Source organism: Mauremys reevesii, linkage group 10 (genome assembly GCF_016161935.1).
Source record: "Mauremys reevesii isolate NIE-2019 linkage group 10, ASM1616193v1, whole genome shotgun sequence".
Lineage (NCBI taxonomy): Eukaryota > Metazoa > Chordata > Testudines > Geoemydidae > Mauremys > Mauremys reevesii.
Window position 1 is genome coordinate 33,991,259 of NC_052632.1, and position 20,800 is coordinate 34,012,058.

Below are 20,800 nucleotides of genomic sequence, written 5' to 3' on the forward strand. Positions count from 1 at the left end.
TTCCTTAGAGTTACAAGTGGTTTGTTATAGCAATTAAACTTCTATTAAATATTTTGTACAAAGCCCAAATGCCAATAATCAACTCATATTTTAAATAGAGCACAAAAAGAAAATAGTATAAAAGTTAAAGCAAATTAAAATGAGGACAGCTGCCTTTGAAAGTTTGTACAGATACTCTTGCAGGACATAAACAGTTTTATGGTTAAGAATATGTTATTTTCTGGACATTTGCTTGTTTCTGGATGACAGAAAGCTGAAGCCTCCTGCAATTTCTTTGATTAGCGTGAACATTTCATAACCTAGCTAACAAAAACTGGGCTACTCTTATATTTTCAAACATCCTGGTGATATTATACTTATAGGTATATTTGAATGTTCAGTAAAGGCACAAACATGTTTGTAATGACCTAACATTATAAACATAAGTTATAATAATGCTATTCATAAAATATTTACATCAATGTTGAGGTCTCGCCACCTCATAGCAGTCTTGTCTCTCCAGCCAGGCAGGCAGAAAAAGACCTAAGTCTGGGTCTCCTTGGCCCATCTAGAAGCATGTGTGAGTATGGTGGGGTCTGTGTCATGGGAAGGAAGCCCCAGGGACTCATTCATGTTGGTTCTTGTCTTAGGAGCCGATATGGATCTTTATGGCTACCTCCGCCGACTGCTGGTCCAGTCTGGAGGTGAGTAGGAATTCTCCCCAGAAATGGACCCTCCTCTCCCCCCATTGCTGTCCTCTCCAGGGCTACCTGCAGGGGACTGCTGGGAATCTGCATGGAATCTCCATGTGCTTGGGGAGTCAGGGTCTCCTGATGGAGGAGGTTTGTTTTCTCCAAGGTTCCTTGGAGCATTTTAGCTTTATTTAAACCCCCAGATATTTCTAGCCCTTCTGGACTGGCAGGGAATTCTCTGATGGGACCCTAATGCAGCACAGCCATCCCGGCCTTGTCTGCACTCTCCTTGTCTCCTGAGGGAGATCTCTTCTTAACTACAGTAGCGGGGACAAGCAGAGCTGGGGAAGTTCTGGCCTCTAATGGAATCCTGATGGTTAGGAAAGAATTTGGGGCAGATTCTCCACAAATTTCTCCCCCCCGGCCCCCTATTGCCCCTGCCCATGTTATCTCTGCTCCCTACCTGTGGGGTGAGGTGTTTGTCAAATGCCTTGGAGATGGGTGTGCAATATAAATGCTCTTGGCTGTGACTGGTGGCAGTCCCTCTCCAGAGGTGCGCTGCAGTGTCATTAGTTCTCCACACAGCTGTATTGTCTACCTCATCCCCTGTGACCAGGAAAGGAAAAATGACCCCCTCCTCTTTGCACTTATCCACAGCCACCGACCAGGGGAACGAGGCTACGGCAGCCACTGGGTGTTGCAGCCCTTCCCTATCTGAGCCTGCTGCTTCAGGTAAGTGGGAAACAGGGGTACAGACTCCCCAGATTCACCCCTTTCCCTGTGTAAGCTTCTGTAACCTTGAGGTTGAAATGTTTCCAATTCATAGTAAGTTGTTACAGATAAGGCTGCAACAAAACTCAGGTTCAAGCATCTAGGTCGGTTACAGAAAATGTATTTAGGTGATACTATGAATGATAAAATCAAACGTCATTCAAAAATAAAATGATTAGTTAAGCAAACAGGTGTGCAGTTACCACCTACGCTGTCATCACTGAGTGTGTGTATATCTGTTGTATTGTGGATCAATGCAAGATCAGTGCACTGACAACAGCGTGAAGTAATGGGAATTGTGTGATCATGGGAGACTTTAACTTCCCAGATATAGACTGGAGGACAAGTGCTAGTAATAATAATAGGGCTCAGATTTTTCTGGATGTGATACCTGATGGATTTCTTCACCAAGTAGTTGAAGAACCAACAAGAGGAGATGCCATTTTAGATTTGGTTTTGGTGAGTAGTGAGGACCTCATAGAAGAAATGGTTGTAGGGGACAACCTTGGTTCAGGGGATCATGAGCTAATTCAGTCCAAACTAGATGGAAGGATAAACAAAAATAGATCTGGGACTAGGGTTTTTGATTTCAAAAGGGCTAACTTTAAAGAATTAAGGAAATTAGTTAGTGAAGTGGATTGGACTGAAGAACTTGTGGATCTAAAGGAGGAGGAGGCCTGGAATTACTTCAAGTCAAAGTTGCAGAAACTATCAGAAGCCTGCATCTCAAGAAAGGGGGAAAAATCATAGGCAGGAGTTGTAGACCAAGCTGGATGAGCAAGCATCTCAGAGAGGTGATTAAGAAAAAAGCAGAAAGCCTACAAGGAGTGGAAGATGGGAGGGATTAGCAAGGAAAGCTACCTTATTGAGGTCAGAACATGTAGGGATAAAGTGAGAAAGGCCAAAAGCCATGTAGAGTTGGACCTTGCAAAGGGAATTAAAACCAATAGTAAAAGGTTCTACAGCCATATAAATAAGAAGAAATCAAAGAAAGAAGAAGTAGGACTGCTAAACACTGAGGATGGAATGGAGGTTAAGGATAATCTAGGCATGGTCCAATTTCTAAATAAATACTTTGCCTCAGTCTCTAATGAGGCTAATGAGGAATTTAGGGATAATGGTAGGATGACAAATGGGAATGAGGATATGGAGGTAGATATTACCACATGCGAGGTAGAAGCCAAACTCGAACAGTTTAATAGGACAAAATTGGAGGGCCCAGATAATCTTCATCCAAGAATATTAAAGGAACTGACACATGAAATTGCAAGCCCATTAGCAAGAATTTTTAAAGAATCAGTAAACTCAGAGGTTGTACCGTACAACTGGAGAATTGCTAACATAGTTTCTATTTTTAAGAAAGGGGAAAAAAGTGATCCAAGTAACTATAGGCCTGTTAGTTTGACATCTGTAGTATGTAAGGTCTTGGGAAAAATTTTGAAGGAGAAAGTAGTTAAGGACTTTGAGGTCAATGGTAATTGGGACAAAATACAACACGGTTTTACAAAAGGTAGATCATGCCAAACCAACTTGATCTCCTTCTTTGAGAAGGTAACAGATTTTTTAGACAAAGGAAACGCAGTGGATCTAATTTACCTCGATTTCAGTAAGGCATTTGATACGGTTCCACATGGGGAATTATAAGTTAAATTGGAAAAGATGGGGATCAATATGAAAATTGAAAGGTGGATAAGGAACTGGTTAAAGGGGAGATTACAACGGGTCTTACTGAAAGGTGAACTGTCAGGCTGGAAGGAGGTTACTAGTGGAGTTCCTCAGGGATCAGTTTTGGGACCAATCTTATTTAATCTTTTTATTACTGACCTTGGCACAAAAAGTGGGAATGTGCTAATCAAGTTTGCAGATGACACAAAGCTGGGAGGTATTGCTAACACAGAGAAGGACTGGGATATCCTACAGGAAGATCTGGATGACCTTGTAAACTGGAGTAATAATACTAGGATGAAATTTAATAGTGAAAAGTGCAAGGTCATGCATTTAGGGATTAATAACAAGAATTTTAGTTATAAATTGGGGACACATGAATTGGAAGTAACAGAGGAGGAGAAGGACCTCGGAGTATTGGTTGATCACAGGATGACTATGAGCTGCCAATGTGATATGGCCGTTAAAAAAGCGAATACAGTTTTAGGATGCATCAGGCGAGGTATTTCCAGCAAAGATAAGGAGGTGTTAGTACCGTTATACAAGGCACTGGTGAGACCTCATCTGGAATACTGTGTGCAGTTCTGGTCTCCCATGTTTAAGAAGGATGAATTCAAACTGGAACAGGTTCAGAGACAGGCTACTAGGATGATCCGAGGAATGGAAAATGGGATGGGATGGGATCTGAGTTACTACAGAGAATTCTTTCCTGGGTGCTGGCTGGTGAGTCTTGCCCACATGCTCAGAGTTTAACTGATCGCCATATTTGGGGTTGGGAGGGAATTTTCCTCCAGGGCAGATTGGCAGAGGCCCTGGAGGTTTTTTGCCTTCCTCTGCAGCATGGGGCACGGGTCACTTGCTGGAGGAGTCTCTGCAGCTTGAGGTCTTCAAACCACAATTTGAGGACTAAGTAACTCAGCCATAGGTGGAGGGATAGCTCAGTGGTTTGAGCATTCGCCTGTTAAACCCAGGGTTGTGAGTTCAATCCTTGAGGGGGCCACTTAAGTATCTGGGGCAAAAATTGGTCCTACTAGTGAAGGCAGGGGGCTGGACTCGATGACCTTTCAAGGTCCCTTCCAGTTCTAGGAGATAAGTATATCTCCAATTATTACCTTAGGTTAGGGGTCTGTTATCGAAGTGGATAGGTGAGATTCTGTGGCCTGTATTGTGCAGGAGGTCAGACTAGATGATCATAATGGTCCCTTGTGGCCTTAAAGCCTATGAGTCTATAGTATATAAGTACAGCCTTAGAACCCTGGGACAGAACAGTACCATGGGTTGTTAATTGGAGCGCTCACCAAATTAACAAAACAACTCCCAGTAGAAGCTGTTCTCAGACTATTGAATGTGCAACTGCCCCTTACACTACTTATATTTCCATTACCTCCTTATTGACTCTTTACATTACATGTGGTTTACATTAACATCTGTACCAATATCCTTCCCATACTATTAGTATAGATAACATTTTAATAAAACAGTCACAATTCTCAAAAAGATTCATTAAAAACCCTGCTTAAGCCAGTTATAACCAAAACCTAACTGTAGCATAACCCCAGGCCATGTCCTTGCTAACTCTCACTTTCCCATAACAGGATCTCCAACTTATCGCTAACTTTCCTCACACTAACAACTTCGGTTTTCTAAACTCTTCTACACTTAAGCTAACTTGACCCCCAAACTTATTTTTTACTTATTTCTTAACCTAAACCATCCCATAGGGAGGCCAAATTCACAGCCATGAAAAAGTCATGGACCATGAAATTAGACCTTCCCCATGAAATCTAGCTATTGGAGGGGTGGGGAAGGGCAGGCTCCTACCATGGCCCTGGCTCCAGCTGCTAGTCCCCTCTGGGCTGGGGAGGGAGGGAACTGGCACTTCCCCTGTACAGCTGCCCTCACGGGGGAGATCAGACCCCCCTCCAGGTACATACACCTGTTGCTCAGAAGGCAGTGCAGAAGTGAGGGTGGCAATCTCACAACCCCTCTACAACAGTTTTGCGACTCCTCCACAACTCCCTTTTGGGGCAGAACCCCCACTACAACATTGTGACATTTCAGAGGTAAACATCTGAAAACCTGAAATCGATGTTCAAATCCTATGGCCATGAAATTGATCAGAATGGACCGTAAATTTGGTAGGGCGGTACCTATAGGCTATACCTGCCCTTTCCCAACTCCCTCCAGTGAGTCAGCCCCCTCCTTCCCATTACTGAGGTTCTGCTTGTGCCTGGCATTCGACTTTTCCACAGGCCTTGTGCTCTGCACAGCCTGAATGAGGAGGGCTCTTGGAGTCTCCATCTCCCTGCATTTCTCCTTTCCCAGGCACTGCACGTGCAACATTTCTAAATCCTCCAAGCTGAGTTTGCTGCAAGCTAGTCCCCACCCCCTACTGTGCTGAGACCCCATTGCGCACTGTGTGGGAGTCGGGGGCTGTGATTGTTGGCACCAACCTGTGACAGTGAGAAGGAGAACTGGGGAGGCTTTGCCTCTGTTTAGAGAATCGCTCCTTTCTGGGTCACACAGGTGTTCTCTGTAACTGAGAAAGTTCTTTGGTGACCCAGGTGTGACTGTATTTGTTACTCAGTGAAATCAGGTTCATTGAAGTGTCACAAGAGGACTGGAACCTGCTGCTTTGGGTACCGAAAACTCCCCTCCCCTCAGCACTGTCATTCAAATCATTCTCCTGGGTGTTCAACCAGAGACCTTTAATGGAGAAATTTAACCCTTCTCTTCTATTGACAGACACAGCAGTGCAAGAGACTGAAGTGTCAGCCAGAGATGGCAACCCACCTGACACAGAGTCTTCTGGTCCAGGTAGGCAGAAAGTGGCTTGATTCAAAGCCAGAATTCCTTTCCGAGGCCAAAGTTGCTGTTCATCTGCAATGTCTTTTACAGAATCAACATAATGTTTAGTATCAGGGGGTAGCCATGTTAGTCTGTATCCACAAAAACAACAAGGAGTCCGGTGGCACCTTAAAGACGAACAGATTTATTTAGGCATAAGCTTTCGTGGGTAAAAAAAACACTTCTTCAGATGCATGGAGTGAAAATTACAGATGCAGGCATTATATAATGACACATAAACCAACATCGTGTTTAGTTCTAGCTTGTGCAAACAGTATAATTCCCATGGGATCCTTCTGGGTGAACAATGGTATATTAACACGGGGTGCTATATTAGAGAATCACAACTGTTATTCTGAGAGTAAATGTCTCATTAGCCTCAGAATTCAGAAAGATGGACACAACTGCTTATTAACTCATGTGCACGGTTGCAGCAATTATCCAAGCAGTTGCAGTGACTGCTTGTGCAACAATCATTGTGATCGGTAACTGGTTGACTATGTGTCAAGCGACCATGGCTGTGGTTGGAACTGTGGGTGCTACTGAGCCACACGCATTCCATTCCTGGAAACAGACGCCAATGCATTTGTCATGACTGAGATGCCCATGTTTTTCATATGTATATTACAAATGGGTTTGTGAGTCATGCTCAGATGCTGTCTCAAGCACTGCTGGTTTGGTGGCTGTGCAGTGAGGTGGGCCAGAATAGGTAACTTCTTGGTCAGAACATACCTCATAAGCTCAAATACCTCATGGAACCAAATACTCTAGGTGATAGAGCCGCCTTGCTGAATCCCAAGGAAGAGGAGAGATACCACAAAGGTTTTATCGCCAAGGAAGGGGGATCCCACATTTCAGTGCTTCAGCTCTGTGCATCTACCTCCATCTGAGCCTCGCTATGTTTCTGGCTCCTTGGGGTTCTCCGGCTCATGAGTTACATCCTTCTGGCTGAGGGGAACCCAATGGAATCCCCTTCAAAGCCCCTAGTCAAGCAGAGAGTCTCCCCATGTAAATGGAGATTCCCCTCACCTGGAGCAATTCCAGCCATCTTGGAAACTGCAGACCAGCACAAAGAATTGAGCCTGGGTCTCATTCCACATGGCAATGCAGAGCACCGGGCACCAGAGTGCTAGCTTGGCCTCCCAAGAGTGAGATGTGAATTTTAGGGTGACCAGATGTCCCGATTTTGGGGTCTTTTTCTTGTATAGGCTCCTATTACCCCCCATCCCCTGTCCTGATTTTTCACATTTGCTGTCTGGTCACCCTAGTGAATGTTCTGAGGTCTGTGCAGTAGAAGAGAAACTCCTGTGATCTGTTTACATTGGTTCTTGTCTTAGGAGTCAATATGGGGCTTTTGGACCGTCTCTACCGAAGACTTACTCACACTATTGGTGAGTAGGAATTCTGCCCGGGAGCGTCCCCCCCCGATACAGATTTACCCCAGTTCCCCTCTGATTCCTATTACCCTGACATAGAACCAGTCACATGACACCTCACCCCATCACTGCCCTTCTGAATTACAGGATGGACACCTTTCCAAATGGACAGGACAAATCTGGACTCCAGCCAGCCAGGCCCCACTGACTCTTCTGTCCCAGGTAGGAGTCAACAGCATTTCTCTGTGACAAATCACCACATATCTATTGCTGTCCCATCAGAAAGTTCCATCCCAGTGCACACAGGATCATTCAGTGCCTCAGTTTCCCTAGCTTCATAATGGGGCTAACAAGACTCACAACCTCCACTAGGGTCTGGAAGGTGTGGGTAATGTTTGTAAAGGGACTAGAAGGGGAAATGCCAGATCTCAGTGTTAAGTAACATGACACCGTCCAGGCAGTGATTGGTGGAGATCCCTCGCCAGGGGTTCCATAAGGTGCAGACAGTTCCCTCACAGCTGTATGTCCCTGTCGCCCCCAGGGCATTCTATCAGTGACCATAATTGCAGGAAATTAACCCACCTTCTGCCTGTATCTACAGACACAGAGGAGCAGAAGGTGGCCCAAAAACAAGACCTGGCGCCACAAACCCTGGCTGCAGGAGCGGGCAGCCACTCCAGCACTTTCTGTGCTGAGCCTCATGATCCAGGTAGGCCCATGCCCAGGATTGAGTGCCAGGAATAAATGGGGGGAGGGGAAAGCAGCCTCAGTGACAGCAAAACCCCAGGGCTGAGAGGGCAAGAAGAGACTCCACCCAGGCTCTGTGCCCTGCTCTGCACATGCACATAAGCCACTGCCCTGTGCTCCACCTTACACACCAGCCTCCGTGCCACCCCACGCTGGGCTAAAGCCCTGCTGCCATAGGGCAGCACTAAAATCACCACCGGGCAGCCCGGGTGCCAGTAAAGGGGGAACTGACCCACCAGGCAGCTCCCTCTACCAGTTCAGCTCCCCAGTGGCTCCTCATAAGAACATAAGAATGGCCATGCTGGGTCAGACCAATGCTCCATCTAGCCCGGTACCCTGTCTTCTGACAGTGGCCAATGCCAGGCGCTTCAGAGGAATGAACAGAACAGAGCAATTATCAAGGGATCTGTCCCCTGTCATCCAGTTCCAACTTCTGGCCATCAGAGGTTTAGGGACACCCAGAGCATGAGATTGCATCCCTGACCATCTTGGCCAATAGCCATTAATGGACCTATCCTCCTTGAATTGACCTAGTTCTTTTTAAACCCAATTATACTTTTGGCCGTCACAACATCCCCTGGCAATGAGTTCCACAGGTTGATTGTGCATTGTGTGAAGAAATACTTCCCTTTGTTTGTTTTAAACCCACTGCCTATTCATTTCATTGGCTGACCCCTGGTTCATGTGTTATGTCAAGGGGTAAATAACACGTCCCAAGTCATTTTCTCCACACCATTCATGATTTTATAGACCTCTATCATGCCTCCCCTTAGTTGTCTCTTGTCTAAGATGAACAGTCCCAGTCTTTTGAATCTCCTCTCATATGGAAGCTGCTCCATCCCGCTCATCATTTTTGTTGCCCTTCTCTGTATCTCTTCCATTTCTAATATATATTTTCTGAGATAGGGTGACCATGGCTGCACATGGCATTCAAGATGTGGGTGTACCATGGATTTATATAGAGGCAATAGGATATTATCTGTCTTATTGTCTATCCCTTTCCTAATGATTCCCAACATCCTGTTAGCTCTTTTGACTGCTGCTGCACATTGAGTGGATGTTTACGGAGAAGTATCCACAATGACTCCAAGATCTCGTTCTTGGGTGGTAACAGCTAATTTAGACCCCATCATTTGTATGTGGGATTATGTTTTCCAATGTGCGTTACTTTGCACTCATCAACACTGAATTTCATCTGCCATTTTCTTGCCCAGTCACCCAGTTTAGTGAGATCTCTTTGGAACTCTTTGCAGTCTGCCTGGGACTTAACTATAGTGAGTAATTTTGGATCATCCACAGATTTTGCTATCTCACCATTTTACCCCTGAACAGCAAAGGCCCCAGTACACATCTTTGTTTCCTGTCTTCTAACCAGCTACAGTCCATGAGAGCTTCCCTCTAATCCCATGACTGCTTACTTTGCTCAAGAGCAAACTTAGTTTCCTTCTGTTCATTTTAGGCACCAAGCAAAAGGCCTATTTGTCACCCAGCGGACAGCTCACCCCAATCAGCAAGGAGGAGGAGGAGGAAGAAAGGCCAAGGAAGACCAGAGTGAGTGAGGAGAGAATGGTAAATCCACAGCACACTGGGGAAGTGCCCATGACACAGACGGTACAAGGTTCCCTCCATCACCAACTCAGCCTGGACTCCCGCTCCTACTGCCTTCTCCACAACACACTGACCCTCTAAGGCTCTGACCCCCTTTCCCCGTCCGCTTGCTCCCAGATTCACTGCCATTCTCTGGCCCTAGAGAACATGCTCTGACCCCCCTTGCCAGGGCAGGTGTTGCAGATGGGAGGAGAGAGGCGACTCCATTCCCAGCACCTGGCTCTGCTTTCTTTCTGCTTTGGTGGCTGCTCAGCAATGGGCTGCATTAGGGAACCAGGGAGAGAAATAATAACCAGCGTCCTGAGCTTCACCTCTCCCCAGAGTGTCCTGCGCACTCACCTCTCCCTGGCCCAGGGCAGGGTTAGCTGTTAGCCCAGCCTAGACCTGCGGAGAGCAAGGCTCCGGGAGGGGAAGTGGCTGGCCCAAGGCCAGAAAGCAGGAGTATCCATCCCTGGTACACTCTGGAAGTGACCATTGGAGGAGGTGAGCAGGCAGAGACAATGGGCCTGTCAAGGTTTCCTCCCCCACTCCGAACTTTAGGGTACAGATGTGGGGACCTGCATGGACCCTTCTAAGCTTAATTCCTAGTTTAGATCTGGTAATGCTGCCACCAGCCAGAAATCAGTGTCTGGCACACTTTCTGTCCCCCCAAAACCTTCCCTGGGGAACACAGATCCAAACCCCTTGGATCTTAAAACTAGGAGAAATTAACCATCCCCCCTCACCAATCCCTGGTGAGTTCAGACCCAATCCCCTTGGATCTTAAAACAAAGAAAAATCAATCAGGTTCTTAAAAAAGAAAGCTTTTAATTAAAGAAAAAGAAAGGTAAAACTTATCTCTGTCAAATCAGGATGGAAAATGCTTTACAGGGTACTTAGATTCATATAGCCTAGAGGAAACTCCCTCTAGCCTCAGGTTCAAAGTTACAGCAAACAGCAGTAAAAATCCTTCAGCAAAAAAGAACATTTACAGGTCTAGAAAACAAACATAATACTAACACGCCTTGCCTGTGCTACTTACAAGTTTGAAACATGAGAGACTGATTCAGAAAGATTTGGAGAGCCTGGATTGATGTCTGGTCCCTCTCAATCCCGAGAACGAACAACTCCCAAAACAAAGAGCACAAAACAAAGACTTCCCTCCACCAAGATTTGAAAGTATCTTGTCCCCTTATTGGTCCTCTGGTCAGGTGTCAGCCAGGTTACCTGAGCTTCTTAATCCTTTACAGGTAAAAGAGACATTAACCCTTAACTATCTGTTTATGACAGGGCCAGATCCTTGGCCCCTGGTGAGGCCGCATGAAGGGACATTAAACTCTCCCTAACAAGCTCCCACATGGTTTCCTCACCCCAGCATGGGGGCAGGGAGGAGCCCTTGGATGCTGTCTCCCCATCCCTGACCTGTCTGTGTGGGTCTCTAGACTGTCAGCCCTTCAGGACACAGATTGTCTCTGTCTGTGTTGTGCTGCACTCAGTGCAAAAGGGCCTGACCCTGACTGCAGCCTCTGGGCGCTGCCCTAACATCAGTAGTGATAAGTAATCAGGGCAGGCCCCACTCTTCCAAACCGGGCCCCGCCATCCCTGCCCTCCTCTCAGCACACACCACCCCAGCTGGCGCCAGGGACAACTGTCCTGTTGACCCAACCATCAGTGATACTAGGCTAGTGCAAACAAAGGGGTCAAATGCCCCTCCCAGAGAAGGGAGAGTCCAGGACCAGCTGGAAGCTGCTCTCCACCAGGGCCATAACTTTATTCCTCCCAAGTCTGGGTTGTGGTTACCCAGCTGCTGATGGAGATTCTACACATTGGGGCTTGTCTGCCTGACACGTCATCGCCTTGTCCTGCGTCTCTTCTCCTGCACAGGGCCTTGCTTGCGTGAGGGACATGGATGAGGCTGCCCTGAGGAAGGACATTGGCATCCTCTTCCCAGCACTCCACTCCATGGTAAGAGATGCTGGCATCACTCAGGCAAAATGCCGGGGCCTGTTGGCTTAAACTGGGTAGGCTGTGGGAAGAGCTGTCCCTGCCTCATCCTGTTCCCATTGGGGGATGGATCCTGGAGAACTCTCCTTTGGTTTCTTTTCCTCCCACCCACCCCAGCCCCTTTGACCGGGAACATCAGCATCCTGCACCTTGTTCCAACGCTCCACATCTTCGGTTCCTGACCCGTCAAACTCTGCTTCTACATGAGCCACGGCCCCCAAAGCCTCGGCGTCACTCATAGACTGATCCAGCTTGCTGGCCTGTTCTTTAGATGGGAATTAGAATCTGCCTCTCCACCCTCATCCCTTCACTCTGCCATCTGAGGGCTTGGCCTGAGAGACACTGGATCTAGTTTACCTTTGCTGGTGTTGCTTTCTTCCCTTAGGTGTGTCATCTCCCCAGAGAGCACCTGGAGGAGCGGAGAGAGACCCTGGACTCTCTCATCCATCTGGGTAAGAAACCCATTCACCTTTCCCAGAGAAGGAGATCCCAGCCTGTGGAATTTCAGAGCCCAGGCATAGAACTATATTCCCTTCCCCTTTACGATTCACCCCATTATGATTCACTCCTCTTCCTGCAGCTCGCTTGTTCCTGGTGGAGCTGCTTGTGTTCCTGTTCAGGAGGCTGAACAGGGATGAGGAAGAGGAGACCTGTGCCAGTCTCTTCATTCTGGACCAGATAGTCCGATCCAACAGTAAGTGACCCCGCAGCGAGGCCTCGTCTTTTGATGTGTTATGGCCTCTTGTGCAATTAGCAGCGCTTAGCACTGGGCCTCATTGGGCTCATTTGTACCTGTCTGCAGTAGACAAGCCAAGTCCTGCAGCCCCTCAGCCGATGCTGCGGCAATGAGAGAGGACAATCACTGCTGGAACTACAAGCATGGGCAAATGCAGCTGGTTACCCATGAGGGTAACCTGCCAGGAGGGTCATGTAGGGATATTGAGGTTGTTCTAAGGTTCCTGAGATCTCAGGTCCCTGCACACCCTGGTTTAACATCAGCCCTGCCAAACCGGTGTCTGTGTCTCTTACAGTTTCCGAAATGACACAGCACACAGAGAAGCTGTTCACAGCCCTGGGGCCAATCCTGCAGAGCACAAGCATACGGGTGAGTCTGGAACCATGGCCAACGCGGCCAAAGCTAGTGAATGTCTGCCTGCCAGTGCAGAGCCTGCCGGGACCCTGTGCATCGAAACACATGACCCATCAGTGCTCCATAGTGTAGGGCAGAAGGTGGGGGAAAGAATCCCAGCAGGGCTCCGCCTGCATTGCCATCTCTGGGCTGCCTAGCAGTATTTCATCAAACACCCTGCTGAGAAAGGATCCCAGCCTGGACCGGGAGGGGACAAGGTCCCTCCACACTGTGTGCAAATCATTTCTGTTTCTGTCTGGGTCTGGCAGGTCAGAGAAGCCCTTGCTTATTTGATACACACAATGGGGATGCATGGGCTCTTGGAGAAACCCGATTCAAGACCCTTAATTGACTTCTTGGTGCGTCAGTGCTCCCTGCCCCTCGACAGCACGGTAAGAATCCGCAGAGACCTTAGTGCTGGGGGTCCGTGAACAGGGCAGAACATGGGGTCAAGGGATAGGGAAGGAGGGGCAGCTGCAGATGGGGAGGGGCAGGCAATGGGCAGCAAATAGGGCTTGGGAAGCAGATGGAACTGGGGACGGCGTCCTCCATCTACTGATGGAAGATGATGACAACTAGAAGACAGTGTTTTTTCCTCCCAGCGTATTCTCTCTGATCCTTCTCCCAGCTGCCATCTGGGCTCTGTCCCTTGCGCTGGGAGGGCAGGACCCCTGGCTTCCTCCTTCTCTCGCCCCACCATGATCATCCACCCTACAGGAGACTAAGCCATGATGGCTCTGGTTTTCACCACGCAGAGGGGTGGAGCCTAGAACTGGCTCCACACAGACCCTGGGCTGGTTATGGCACAGTCACAGCCAGGGTTGTGCCTTTTCCCTTCAAGCCCCATTTTCACCCCCTGCCATGCCCACTATAGGTGCCGTGCCACGGAGGTCTCCACTGAATCTAAATCTCCCTGGTGTCTCCCTTATTTCTCACCATCAGGAGGCAGCAGACGGGAGGCACACCATGGAGCTCGAGGTCCGCCAGCTCTGCTCCAGCACCCTGCAGTCCCTGGGTGATTCCCCCAGAATGGCCAATGTAAGTGACCCTGCCCCTCTCCATTGGACACAGGACTCTCTGCGTCTGAGCTTTTCCATGAGACAGGCCCCAACCAGACTTATTTACCTGAGCCTCCCCGCTCCAGAACATCATGGGGTTGGGTAAAATGGAGCCAGATCTGATTCTTTGGAACAGGGAACACTCACCAGCTGAGTGCCCCTGCATGCCAGGGTTTGGGGTCACAGGGGCTCTTCCGCTCTAGCATCCCATGGTCAGTCATGCTGCTTCTTCAGCTTCCATAGCACAGTCCCTCTTCATTGGTCCCTCTGTTAACTTTTTCCTGGCTGTTACAGGGTGGGGGTCTATATAGCCCATCACATTCTTCTTTTGCAAAAGCCAACCCTAGCCCAGGACTTCCTGCCTCTCACCCACACTACCCTGGTGCCTAAGGGAGAATCCACTGAGCTGGGAGACACTACATCCAAATCTCATCTCTGCTGACTACTGCTTAGGTTTCCACACACTGCACAGACCTGATTACTGACCCAGGCCTCAGAACGCAAGCCTAAGCAGTCAAGTATTAGCCAGCCCCTCCCCACACTGAACAAATTAACAGCCACGTTGTGCAAGGTCACTTCAGGCAGAGCTGAGACTAGAAACCACATTTCTAAGAAGGCAGACCCAAGTATTGTGCCCTCAGCTACACTGTCGTTCAGACTGAGCCTGCCAAATATACAGGGTTTAGTTACTACAGGTGGGGATAGACCCCCGGGGGTTCCTGCTCTCCACTATTCTATACTGTCCAGCAAAGAGTTGTGTAACCCTCTGGCATAGTGTGTGTTAAGTCCCCCTCTTGTCCACACAGCAGACAGCAATTTCGTCTGTGGTTCAAGTGGCGCAGGCCTGTGTGGGGATGGGAAGGTCAGAGCTCAAACCTCCCTGAGCACCTGTCATGGTTTCACTTGATGGTTTTGGTTTTCCTAGTCTCCTCTTTATTGATCAAGCTGGTGTATTGCGTTCACGCCGTGAGAACACGGCCTTTCCAAGTGGGACTGGAGTTAGGAAATACGGTGCTGTCAATGATGATGCTCCACTCAACAAAAGGCGGGGCTCAGTCATGTATCACTTGATTTGGTGCTGGAGGCAGACACTGACAGGTGTGAAGGGGGAGGGGGGCGGCGATCGCTGCATGGTTCAGGCTGGGTAGAGAGATCTGGCTGGCGGTGGCGAGGCCAGGGGTGCCGTCTAGTGTAGGAAAGAGAGAGCTGGTGCAGGAAGAGGATATTTCCACACTGAGACAGCTTTTCTCTTCTCTGCAGGTTTTATGGCCTGGGCTGCTCCTTCAGCTGAGCCCAGCAGCCCATGGGCCAGCCCTGCCTCTCCTCCTGCAGACCTCGGTTGGGGTGGTAAAGAGGCTGCAGGAGGAAGGCAGGCTGCCCTTGGCCAGGAGGTGCGGCAAGGGGAACAGAGGTTAGTCCTAGTATTTTATCCACCTGCTCTTAGTCCTTCTCTAGCGAGAGGCGTCTGCCCCCAGGTTGGGGTGGGGATCAGCTCTCGGCTCTGGTTCCAGCTCACTGCAAGGACACAGCCAGCCATCAAGGCACAGATAGAGCTCAGAGACGAATGCAAATGATCCCTCCAGAGCCTGATGGGGTGTCTCCCCTTTCTGTTCACAGGCTGTCGGTCAAGCCCCAGGGCCACTCTACCCCAGGAGCTGCTGGCTCGGCTGCTGGTGAGTAACCCGCAGCCAGGAGGTTTCCTTATGCTCAGTGGGAAGGGGCCACTCCTGGAGCTGGCTAGCAATGCATAGTGGTGGTTGTTCTCCCCACAGCCCCCAGAGGAGCTGGCTCGTCACATTCCTCTCGGTCATTGCACATCGACCCAGCGCCTCTCGGCATTTAACAGAACCAGCCAGCTCTCTGAGCCAGCCACCTTCCCGGCTCCCCTGATCCTGGGGCTGGACCAGGGCCCCCAGCACAAGTTAGTGCAGCCCTCGGACGCTCCAATAGAAGCCAGCTGGAATGAGCCCTTAGGGACTGTTGTGCAGGTCCCTTCCTGCTCCTTGGCCTCCAGCATCCTCCCTTCCCAAGGGGCAGCTGGGGATTCCCTTTATGGCCCAGCTGCCTCTTTCGGGCTGCTTCAAGCTCCCCTTGTGCTGCTCTAACCTAGGCCCAGGATCTGACCCAGCAGCTGCCTGACGGCCTCTGGATAAGCCTGTCTCCTTTCAGCTGAGCTAGAGCCAGCCCAGGAGTGAGAGGATGGAAGGAGCCAAATGCTGGTCCATGGAGTGTCCCCGATCAATTGAAATATCCATCTCAGTCCTGTCCCGGTTGTCAGCTCCACCTCCCTGCTGTCTCCTTCCCTCCACCACTGAGCTCTCCCCCTGCACCTGTAGGGAGCTCCCTTCTCACACTGCCTTGCAAGGGAGGGCTACAGCCACCTCTGCCTCTTTGTCCGCCAGGTGCTCGGTGCGTCTTCATGCATGACGGTGCAGGTCAGAAGGGCATCCATGTTCCTCCTCTTCCAGCTGATGAGCATGTTCCAGGCCGGCTCGGGCCAATACTGGAATAACTACACGACGGAAATGCTCCTCTACGTGGAAGGTGAGGGGGGAGTGTCTCCCCTGGCAGGAGCGAAGAGAGGGGACACTGTGGTGCTGGGCTAGAGAGGGAGAGGCCAGGGCCTCCCTCTGACGCCAGGATAATATGATGGTGTAAACTTGGAATCCGAGAGGATCATGTTAGGATCATTCTCCGGGTTCATCTAGCCCAGCCACCCCATGCCTAGACAGGAAGGATCCTTTCCAGGACCATATCTAACCTTCATCTGATCCCTCACCCCCTGGGGAAGGATCTTGGCAAGCAGAACTCCTGGGTATTTCACATTAAGGGATTGTTGTCCATCAGTGATTTGCAAAGAGCCATGGGTCCCCTGGGGCCCATGAGTCGGCAGCTCCTCCCCACCCCCTGCCAAACAAGAGCCAGGTTGCAGGCTGCTCCCCAGGAGAAGGGTCTAAACACAAAGGAAACTGACCTGCCCATCTCTTCCAGATCACAAGACCTGCTTCTGCCAGAGGGAGTGGGAGCAGCAGCTGCTGCAGGTAAGGGTCAGAGAAATGGAGGGCTGGAAAGGAACTCAAGAGGTCATCTAGTCCCGCCCCGCCATGCTGAGGCAGGATTAAGAGGCCTCTCAGCACCACTGCATTGGGGGACAGAGGAAGCAGCTGAGTCCAGCAGATAAAATTGGAGAAGCACCAGGGGCAGCTCACAAGGATTCACAAGCGTTACGAGAGACATGGGGGGTGACAGTGCACACTCCCTCTTCCCCTCCCCTCCCAGCTGTGGTGGGTTCCTGGCTGGAGCTATTGAGAGGACCAGTTTCTTGGCCCCTCTCGCTTCTAACTGGCTCTTCTTTCCCTGGCAGTTCCTGGAAGACCTTCTCTTCCTCATCTCGGACCATACCTGGCTGGGCTGTTTCATCACCAGTATCAGGCGCCAGCTGGCCCACAGCGATAAGCGGCCCAGTGACAAGGTCAGTGTCCTGGAAGGAATTGGGGTTCAGTGCCTAGTTCAGAACAGCAGTCACTACCCAGGGGCAGCTTGGGGCCAGTGAAGCCGACAGCTATACCCAGTGGGCTCTGTGCATGCCAGGCCATGCCCAATGCATCCAGCATGATGGTGTCTCTTTCGCAGAGCTTTCTCTACAAGTGCTGGGGCACCGGGCTGATGTTATCTCCAGCAGAGAGCATCAAGCCCCAGCTATGGCGCCTGCTGGAGCTGGTCAATTTCCGAGAAGAAGAGGAAAGAGAGGTGAGGTCTTTGCTCCTCCGCTGTCAAGTGATCCCTCGTTCCTTGTCAATCCCCTGATGCTACATGGGTATGTTCTGCCTTGGACAAGGTCCAGTGGATTGAAAAGATCTTCCCTATACCCATGCCCATGGCAATGACTTTGAGAGCCCATCCTGGCCCCTGGGCTTGTTGCTCAGCATTTCCAACCTCCATCTTTCTGTCTCTCAGGGATTCGCCCGAGCGCTTGGGCTGTGTTCCAGGCAACACCTCTATGAGATTTTTGCCATCCTGGAGCACTGGGAAGAGGTCGTCAGCAGGGTGCAGCTCCAGCCTTCTGCTGCTGGCTCTCTGGAGGTACGGTCTCACCTAGCATCTCTGCTCTTTCATCCATCCCTTCACCAGTCTTTGCAGGTAAAGGGACCTGCCAGGGAGGACCCTACTTCCCAGAAGCTTGTTCAGCAAAGAGCTGAATTTCCAAGCCGTGGCTCAGCCTCTGTGGAGGGAGCCCTTTCCTTACTCCTCCGTGGAGCTGCAATCACAGCACTATGGGGTGGATCCAGGGGGGAAGGTGGGTGCTGTTGTATAAACTCTCCAGGGTATCTCCTGGGGAGCTCAGACATGCTCCACGCAGCCCCATAAAGACGGCTCAGAGAGGGCCCAAAAGACACTGCCATGCCATCAGCGCCAGCTGACACATTTCTCAGCAGAACAGACCCTTTGTCTTCCCCTGAACTGGGCTATTTCACAGACCGTCCTGGCAGACTCACCAGGGCTGGCGTGTCTGACATTCCCCCTCCCCTCCCGCACCACCACCACCACCACCTTCCCAGTAACTCTCTGGGCCAGTGAAGTCCACTGTAGTCCCAGTGACATCTCTGGAGCTAGGCTGAATTAAAGCAGCTGCTAGTGCGTCCCCTTCAGCTGCCGGGTCACCTCAACCACCCAATCCTGGGGAGCTGGGAAGGGCTTCGGAGTCCAGGCAATTCAGCTCAGCAGAGTAACCTTTGGTTGCTAAGCCGGCTGGGTGAAAAATCCTCCCCTGGCCCCATTTGTGAGTTAGGAGCTGCTGGAGGCCATCCCTTCTTCTCACTCTTTCCTTTGCAATTCTTAGGAGCCAGCTTCCATCGAGCAGCTGAGAAGCCTCCTGCTCCTCACCTATGGGCACGTGGTCCACTCAGGCCCCACAGACCTCATCCTAGAGACCATAGGATACAAGATCCTGTCTCCGATGCAGAAACACTATTTTCTGAGCCCACATGTAAGTCAGAGCCCTCCCCTGACTGCCCATGCAGCACCTCCCCGGGCTGTGCACAGCAGCACAGAGCTATGTCTTTGCATAAACTCAGCTCCCAGGGCTGGCCCTTTGCCCCAGGAGGGGCAGGAGACATGAGAACAGCAACATTCTCTGTGACTCCCCCATCTCGATTAGCTTCTTCTCCGATTCCAGGCCCATGGAAGCTAATGGAAGGACTCCCATCTGGGCCTTGTTAGAGTGTAACTGAGCATCACTGGGTGCTGTTGTCCCAGAGACGACTGTATCCTCTTCGGTACCTCTAGGCTTGTGCTGCACTCAGGGATGAGAAGAGAAAGTTTTAGGGCCTGTTTACCCACACGCTGCAGTCGATGGGGTAGCTGGGCACAAATGGCGCACTGAGAGATTCAGGCCCCTAGCCCGGTTGACAGGTTCTGGTGCTGAAGGGGGATTTTTGAGATAACTCTAGGTTGTTTTCTTGCCATGGGAGGTTTGAGGCCGACGTTCAGTCCTACGCCCAATGCCCATATGTGCGTCCCAGTGAAAAGGAGAGGGGATGCTAGTTTGGTTTAACTGAATGTTTTCCTTGGAGAATGGACACCTTGGTAGGGAGAGCCCAGCCAACTGCAGAGAGCAGCAGATTCCTGTCCCAGATCAGACAATTACGACCTGAATGTCAGGGGAGCTGAGCAGCCACAGGGCCCATTGACAGCTCTGGGAACTGCAAGTGCTCAGCACCTCTGGAAATCAGCCCATTCCTTGCACCCATCTCCAGAGATGTTCCCCTAGGGACTGCAAAGATGTTCCACTCGGCAAGCCAGGTCCTTTCCCTTAGGCGTGAGGGCAATCCAGCCTAGCACAGCAGCTCCCTTGTAGAGACTTGCCCTGTAGCCTTTGTCTCAGCTCTCTATTGTCTGGGGCTGTTTCCTCATTGTTCTCGCCCCCTCCTGCCTGCGAGCCCAGGACCCGCTGGTGAGATCTGCGTTTGTGAGAAGCCTCGTGCTGGTGGGTGAAGCTGTCACCCAAGTGAGCAGGATTCCCTTGGTGAGCCAGGACACATACACCGTGCTGTCCCCCCTGCTGGTGAGTGAGCATGCTGGGGTCCTGGGAGGGGTTCCTAGGTCAGATGCACATGCCAGAGTATCTGGCGTTGAAGGCCATGTGCTGTGTTTGCGACCAGGTGCCCAGGGCTCTACATTGTGCACTGCAAAGCCAGTGCTGATGCCGGATTCTTCTGGTGCGATTCCAGCCCAAGGAATTAGATGACACTATTTTCCATTAACGGATTCATGCTGCTTAAACCTGGGACAATTCCCCATCCCACTTCTGAGGGATCTGCCCGGCACCCAGAAAGTGCCCTGGGGATTAACTCCAAGGGTTTTCACTCTGGGACATGATCCTGAGGAGTTAACAGGAGCAGCCCTCCTTTGGTTTGCAGGAAAATATTTGACCTCAGCTGTTCAGGCCTCTAATGCTCCCAATCACAATATCGCCTCTGCCCAGATCCCCCTTCCCTGCTCTGTGGCAGATGCTGAAGTTTCCAGATGTGCCATCAGGAATGGCGAACTAGGCGCATTCTGGCCACATGGCCGCTCCCAGGCCATCTTCCCAGCACCGTGCCCCAGTGCACTGCATGCTGGGACTAAGGTTCGGCGGGGGCATCAAACAGCATTTGGCGATTCCATGTCTTGCTGAGTAACCAGGCTCCCCTAAATTCTTTTGCCTTTGACCCTCTGCTTTGCACTGCAGGAGATCCTCAGAGGCAAGGACCGGGCCCGGCTGCAGAGCCCCGACCACAAGTGTGCCCTGCTGGCCATCTCATACATAGGGTACGTCCATGGGGCCTGTCTGACCTGCGGAGCTCAGCAGCCGGGGAGGGGCAGATGGAGGGAGAGGAAGTGAGGGAGGGACAAGTTGCACTCAGAACCAGAGGATGCTTCTCCCTGGTGGCTCACAAATGGGGC

The 20,800-nt window shown here is 50.6% G+C and overlaps 1 protein-coding gene across 1 annotated transcript in view; it reads left to right on the forward strand.

Annotated features, from left to right (window-relative positions):
- Positions 1-20,800, forward strand: part of LOC120373414 (maestro heat-like repeat-containing protein family member 1) — a 59,783-nt gene that overhangs the window by 1,941 nt on the left and 37,042 nt on the right. Inside the window, exons 2-24 of the mRNA XM_039491812.1 lie at positions 630-683; positions 1,329-1,403; positions 5,853-5,924; positions 7,292-7,345; positions 7,478-7,552; positions 7,932-8,039; positions 9,537-9,646; positions 11,549-11,629; positions 12,054-12,120; positions 12,249-12,362; positions 12,700-12,773; positions 13,067-13,189; positions 13,740-13,835; positions 15,116-15,266; positions 15,473-15,528; positions 16,258-16,399; positions 16,847-16,896; positions 17,220-17,327; positions 17,489-17,605; positions 17,813-17,938; positions 18,696-18,842; positions 19,800-19,919; positions 20,586-20,665. Of these exons, the coding sequence (XP_039347746.1) occupies positions 630-683; positions 1,329-1,403; positions 5,853-5,924; positions 7,292-7,345; positions 7,478-7,552; positions 7,932-8,039; positions 9,537-9,646; positions 11,549-11,629; positions 12,054-12,120; positions 12,249-12,362; positions 12,700-12,773; positions 13,067-13,189; positions 13,740-13,835; positions 15,116-15,266; positions 15,473-15,528; positions 16,258-16,399; positions 16,847-16,896; positions 17,220-17,327; positions 17,489-17,605; positions 17,813-17,938; positions 18,696-18,842; positions 19,800-19,919; positions 20,586-20,665 (2,200 nt within the window). The remainder of the gene's footprint in view (positions 1-629; positions 684-1,328; positions 1,404-5,852; positions 5,925-7,291; positions 7,346-7,477; positions 7,553-7,931; positions 8,040-9,536; positions 9,647-11,548; positions 11,630-12,053; positions 12,121-12,248; positions 12,363-12,699; positions 12,774-13,066; positions 13,190-13,739; positions 13,836-15,115; positions 15,267-15,472; positions 15,529-16,257; positions 16,400-16,846; positions 16,897-17,219; positions 17,328-17,488; positions 17,606-17,812; positions 17,939-18,695; positions 18,843-19,799; positions 19,920-20,585; positions 20,666-20,800) is intronic.